Source organism: Arachis duranensis, chromosome 9 (genome assembly GCF_000817695.3).
Source record: "Arachis duranensis cultivar V14167 chromosome 9, aradu.V14167.gnm2.J7QH, whole genome shotgun sequence".
Lineage (NCBI taxonomy): Eukaryota > Viridiplantae > Streptophyta > Magnoliopsida > Fabales > Fabaceae > Arachis > Arachis duranensis.
In genome coordinates, this window is record NC_029780.3 from 7062224 (window position 1) to 7068694 (window position 6471).

At 35.8% G+C, this 6471-nt stretch overlaps 1 protein-coding gene across 1 annotated transcript in view; it reads left to right on the forward strand.

Annotated features, from left to right (window-relative positions):
* Nucleotides 1–3753: 3753 nt before the first annotated feature.
* Nucleotides 3754–6471, forward strand: part of LOC107464332 (probable phospholipid-transporting ATPase 4) — a 6754-nt gene continuing 4036 nt past the window's right edge. The window contains exons 1-2 of the mRNA XM_016083262.3: nt 3754–5510; nt 6470–6471. The exon at nt 6470–6471 is cut by the window's right edge and continues 118 nt beyond it. Of these exons, the coding sequence (XP_015938748.1) occupies nt 3754–5510; nt 6470–6471 (1759 nt within the window). The remainder of the gene's footprint in view (nt 5511–6469) is intronic.

The following is a 6471-nucleotide window of genomic DNA, read 5'->3' on the forward strand; positions in this document are numbered from 1 at the left end:
CTTCTTCTCTGGCTCGGGAAGAAGTTGGGCAGAAGGGAGTGGCCGAGACAAGGTTGAAGAGGAAATTATAATGGGTTGAGAGGGAGTGCCTACATTCTTAGGAGGAGGAGGAGGAAGAGGAGGAGAGATGATTGCCCTGGCACCGCCGGACCTAGCCCGGGACTTCGCCTTAGCCTCCTGGACTCTTTGGTAAGACTCCTGAGCATTCTTCTTCGCCATATCTACAAAAGAAACAACTAGCAAAAGTTACAAGTCGGTAAAACACAAGTCGGAAGAAAACAAGTCGGAAATGAAGGGGTGGTGACCCTCTACAGCTTGCACTTTGAAAAAATAGTTTTTGAAGTCATGGAAGGATTCGTCAAAAAGGGTGAAAATCCTCCGACCTTGTATGGCTCGGAAGGATACCCATTGCTGTTTGTTGTTTAGCCCACTAAAGGGCTTAGTCATATGAAAAAGAAAGAAGAAAATCCTCAAAGAGGTCGAAAAGTCCAGAGCGTGACTAATAAACTGATAGATCTTCAAAAAACCCCAAGAATTGGGGTGAAGTTGAGTAGGGACAACTCGACAGTGGCGCAAAACAGACATTTCGAAATCCGAGAAAGGAAGAAAAACACCCAAACGGGTGATCATACATTCATACATAAAGAAAAAATGAGGGGCCGCCTCATTAACTCTCCCAAAACAAACCCGGTCTTCCGGACCTGGGATTATCAACTCATATTTTGGCTCGTCCTCCTCCGAAGTACAAAGCCGGTGATGAGTACGAAGATGAGTGATAAACTCAGCATCGACCAGGGGTTCCTCCCCAAGGACTGTAACATCAACCCACTGAGAAAGAACATCTACGGAAGCCATTTTTTTATATAAAGAAAGGTGGCAGAAACCTACAAAAGGAAAAAAGAAAAGGAAAATCAAAAAACACGGTCCCTAAAGAGGAAAGATACGAAGCCAGAATCTACAGACCAACCTCTTCACCCACAAAACAAACACATGCAAACATAAGGCATGATGTGAAAGAAATAAAACTAACCTTTATCCGAAAGGTGGAGGTTGGAAAGAGCAGAAATCTTCGAGCACAAGAATACAGCACGAGCAAGGAAAGAAGAAGTTTGAAAGATTGCAGAAACGGAAAAATGAAAGAGAGGGAAAGTATTTATAAACACACCAAGGGGCATAATGGTAAAAACGGAGCAATCATTAATGAGGTTGCACCGTTACCAAAGCCCTCAATACTTCCCCAACGGATACGACGCTTGAAAGACGTAACTGTCAGAAACAAAAGGTCGCGAAATCACATCGGTTTATAAGACCCACGTTTCCTCCAAATAAGTCGGCTACGAACCCGAGATTAAATACTTGAACCCAAACTTTAAAGAAAAACTTGGGCTCAAGTAGGGGCACTGTTCATACCCTGGCCCAACGACAAAGGCCCAGGTCCAACTAAAGGACCTAATCTGAAGGATTAAGCCTAACTAAGTACCGACCTCCACGTAAGAAGTCGGTATCAACCACGACTTGGTCTGACGAAGTCGGATGTGAGATTAGCTGGCAGATAAACACTCATTCAAATGAGTAACCGCCCCTAAAATCTCTCTAACCGCTTCATAAAGCCATATCTTAACCTCCCCAAGATAATGGGGGCGGTTAACACCTATCTCAACTTCCCTAAGATAAAGGGACGGTTATCCACCTTAAAAGGTGGAACTACTCCAACGGTGGTTATTGGTTCACCGCTATAAATACACTGACACCCCTCAGGTATCTCTAAGCCCAATACTCTCTAGACCTGCTCACACTCTTGCTAACTTAGGCATCGGAGTGTCTTTACAGGTACCACCCCCCACTCACCCACGTGTGCAAGTCGGAAGGAGGCTCCAGAGTGCAACCAACTCGGAGCTCACCATCTTTCGGACAATTGGGCCATCCCACGCCATCTGTTCTATTAATCTCCGGTTACCCACCGTAACAGTACCCTATCATACGCTTTTTCCAAATCAATAAACACCATATGTAGATCCCTTTTATTACTACGATACCTCTCCATCATCCTTCTTAATAGGTATATCGCTTCAGTGGTAGATCTGCTTGGCATAAATCCAAATTGGTTCTCTGTTACTTGTGTCTCTTTTCTCAACCTCCGTTCTATCACCCTTTCCCATAACTTCATAGTATGACTCATAAGCTTAATCCCTCTATAGTTTTCGCAACTTTGTATATCCCCTTATTCTTATAGATAGGTACCAAGGTGCTCTTTCTCCACTCATCAGGCATCTTCTTTGACCCTAAAATCTCATTAAAAAGCTTGGTTAACCAGTTGATACCTTTTTTTCCAAGACCCTTCCAAACCTCAATCGGAATATTATCAGGTCCTACTTTTTAATAAAGATAAATATTTTTAGTTTATGTCATTTGTTAAAAATTTAATGTGTGATCATTTATTCAATAAATAACATTAAATATTTTCATTTAATAATATTTTAAACGTCTTTATTTGAGCCTTTATCTTCGCTAATAATCAATTAATCATTGTCAATATCACTTGAATCAATTTTACGGCCGTATGGGCAGCCAGTGAAACATGGCTAATTATTAATTCCCTTTTATTAATTAAACATTAGGTTAATTAAGAAGGTAAAAAATTTATTTTTCAATAAAAGGTTTTGATAAGTCTATGAAGTTTGTCAATAAAAAATTACTTAATATATTTTTTATAAATTGAAATTAGATTTAGTATAAATGATATTTATAATAGTGATAAAAATTATAAAAATTAAATCTTATACATTCAGAATTATTATTTTTTATTATGAGGACTCTTTTTAAAAATAATTAATAATAAATAATTAACTATATTATGTGTATATAAAAAATCAACTACTAAATTAGTTGTATAATACATGAATACATAATAACTTATTTGATAAAATAATATAAAAAATATTAAATTTATAAATAAAGGTGCCCTCTTAAAAGTCAATACACAACTCCAACAAAATATTTCCGTTAGTTAGTCCTTTAATATTTAGTTAGTTCGTTATCTCGGTTATTTTAGTTATTTAGTTTCACCTGCTGGTAGTACTCAGTTTAGGGAGCTGTCACGTAGGACAATGCGAGTCCCAAACTAATTAAGAGAACAACACGTGTTTTTAGATTCTAGAGTTTTCAAAACACAACCCAAATAAGGTGTTAAAATTTGTAACAATCAGAAAACAAAAATAGTTGCAATGTTCAGAGAGACAAAAGAAAGAAAAGATAAACGTCATAGAGAAGAGAAAGGAGGCCCAGAAACTTGCTGCCATCTGAGAAATTAAGGAAAACAGAGAAAAAAAGGAAGAAAACAAAGATACAGACAGAGACAGAGACCCAGAGAGAAGAAAGAGACAGTGCGCAGAGTCTCTTTCTTTCTCTTTCATCGTAAAACCCTGGCCATATTTCTTAGTTTGCATGGATTATGGATACGTTCCTTGACATGAATAAGCCAACTCCCATTTGGTGCGCTCGCTTTTTTTATTTATCAAGTTTCCCTCATTTTCGTGTATGAGATCTTTCTGTTTTTCATCATATTGGAATAATGTTACAATGAATTTTATTTTAATATTATCTATCATTTTTGACGTCATTCTTATGCTTTTACAATGAATTTGTCTCATATATCAATTCTTAAACATTATTACTTTTTTCTTTGTTATTTCTTCCCCTTTATATGTCAGGCTTTAATTGGGAATAGAGCGGGCGTGTTCATTATTTGGGTAAATGGCACACAAGAGAATAAGAGAACGGCTTCGAAGAAGCGCACTTTACACGTTTGCATGTCTCGGAAACCGTGCAACAGAAGATGACCAACCTCACGCGCTTCACGGCGCGGGATACACACGCACCGTGCATTGCAACCAACCACACCTTCATGAAATCAAACCCCCTTACTATTGCAAGAACAACATTTCTACAACCAAATACAATGTTATCACGTTTCTTCCAACCGCACTCTTTGAACAATTCAGAAGGGTCGCTAACATTTACTTTCTTTTAGCGGCACTTCTCTCTGTCTTCCCAATCTCTCCCTTTAGCCCAATAAGCATGATCGCGCCTTTGGCGTTTGTAGTGGGGCTTAGTATGGCCAAGGAAGCATTGGAAGATTCTAGAAGGTTCCTTCAGGATGTCACGGTTAATAACCGGAAAGTGAATCACCATACCGGAAACGGTGTTTTTGAACCCAAGGCATGGAAGGATATTAGGGTTGGTGATGTTGTTAAAGTAGAAAAAGATGAATTCTTCCCTGCGGATCTTCTTTTCTTGTCATCAAGCTATGAGGATGGGATTTGTTACGTTGAGACAATGAATTTAGATGGCGAAACGAATCTAAAGGTGAAAAGATCTTTGGAAGCTACCTTGGGTCTTGACAGTGATGAAACTTTTAAGGATTTTACTGGAACGATTCAAGGTGAAGATCCGAATCCGAGTTTATACACTTTCGTTGGGAACTTTGATTATGAACGACAGGTTTATCCTCTTGATCCGAGTCAAATTCTGCTCCGTGATTCTAAGCTTAGAAACACTGATCACATTTATGGAGTTGTGATTTTCACTGGTCATGACACGAAAGTGATGCAGAATTCAACACGTTCTCCTTCGAAAAGAAGCACCATTGAAAAAAAGATGGATTTAATCATATACATTCTCTTCGCTGTTCTTGTTATCATATCGGTTGTGAGTTCCGTAGGGTTCATGATAAAGACGAAGTACAAGGCACCGAACTGGTGGTTCTTGAGGCCTGATAATATTGAAGTTCAGTATGATCCACAGAAGCTTGGATTGGCTGGGTTGAGTCATTTGGTAACTGCACTGATTCTCTATGGATACTTGATTCCAATCTCGCTTTATGTTTCGATTGAGATTGTGAAGGTTTTACAAGCAAGCTTTATTAACCAAGATATTCACATGTATGATGAAGAAACTGGGACTGCAGCTGATGCAAGAACTTCGAATTTGAATGAAGAGTTGGGTCAAGTTGACACCATTCTTTCTGATAAAACTGGAACGTTGACATGCAACCAGATGGACTTTTTGAAATGCTCCATTGCTGGTGTTGCGTACGGTGTTCGTGCAAGCGATGTTGAAGTCGCTGCGGCGAAACAAATGGCATCGGAGGTTGACAAAGATGGAGAGGAGAGTGATGTTAATGAGAATTATAGTAGTTCAGAGAGTGGCGGTTCAAAAAGGCCTCCAATAAAAGGGTTTGGTTTTGAGGATGATCGTTTGATGAATGGAAACTGGGTGAAAGAGGCTAACGTGGATGACCTTTTGTTGTTTTTTCGAATATTGGCGGTTTGTCATACCGCCATTCCTGATTATAATGAAGTAACTGGGAGTTTTACATATGAAGCGGAGTCACCTGATGAAGGTGCTTTTCTTGCTGCAGCAAGAGAATTTGGGTTTGAGTTTTGTAGAAGGACTCAGTCAAGTGTTTTCATACGTGAAAAATATACTAATCCTGGACAAGTCGTTGAAAGGTGAGTCAGTATCTCTAGTGTTCTTCAACATTATTGTCTCTCTTTTTTGTTTACAACACTTTGATATTTTTGCCTCAAAAAAATTTAAATGGATTTAATATTGTTTGTGCCTTAATTACAGAAGAGATACTTAACAGTAAAAATGGTAAAAACTTGTGTCATTAAATAATTAAATTATTATCTAACAGTTTTTAACTATTAATTTTATATAAAATTAACTAGATTATAAAAATATAACTAGATAAAATATGATTTTTGTCTATAATATTTATAATTTTTTAAAAAATACTCTCACCATTTAATTTTATTTAATTTTATTCCTAACATTTTTTATTTGTATCAAAATTATCTTTAAAAGTTAACTCCATCACCTAAAATGTTGGGGGTAAAATTAAAAACGTTTATAGTTTTGAAATAAATCGAAAATATTAAGAATATAATTGAATGAATAAAAAATATTAGAAAACAAATTGAATAAAATTAAATGTTAAGAATATTTTTTAAAAAAATATAACTTAAGAATAAAAAATATACTTTACTTAAATATAATTGATAATGTTAAATAACATATTCAAGTATTCTCAACTTGTTATTACTATGTTGGTCTTCTTGTCTACCTATTTATTCATTAAATAAACTTTAATATTTTCTAACATAAATATTATTAAGTTTTCTCTTACTTTTTAAAATCACAACAATGAAAAATTTACTCATACTAAGAGAGCAAATTATTTAATTAATAATATTTTTACTATAAACCCTAGCGATATTAAGTATTTCACCTATATTTAATATTGGAAGAATATTAGATTTATTTAAAATCTTTTAAGATAATAATATGCTATTTAAAAAAAAAAAACTGAGACTTCACTTAAATATTAATAATTAATAATTAAAACATTAATTGATCTCTTTCTATAATTTCTTTTAACAAGTTTTTTTTTTTTTTTTTTGCAGAGAA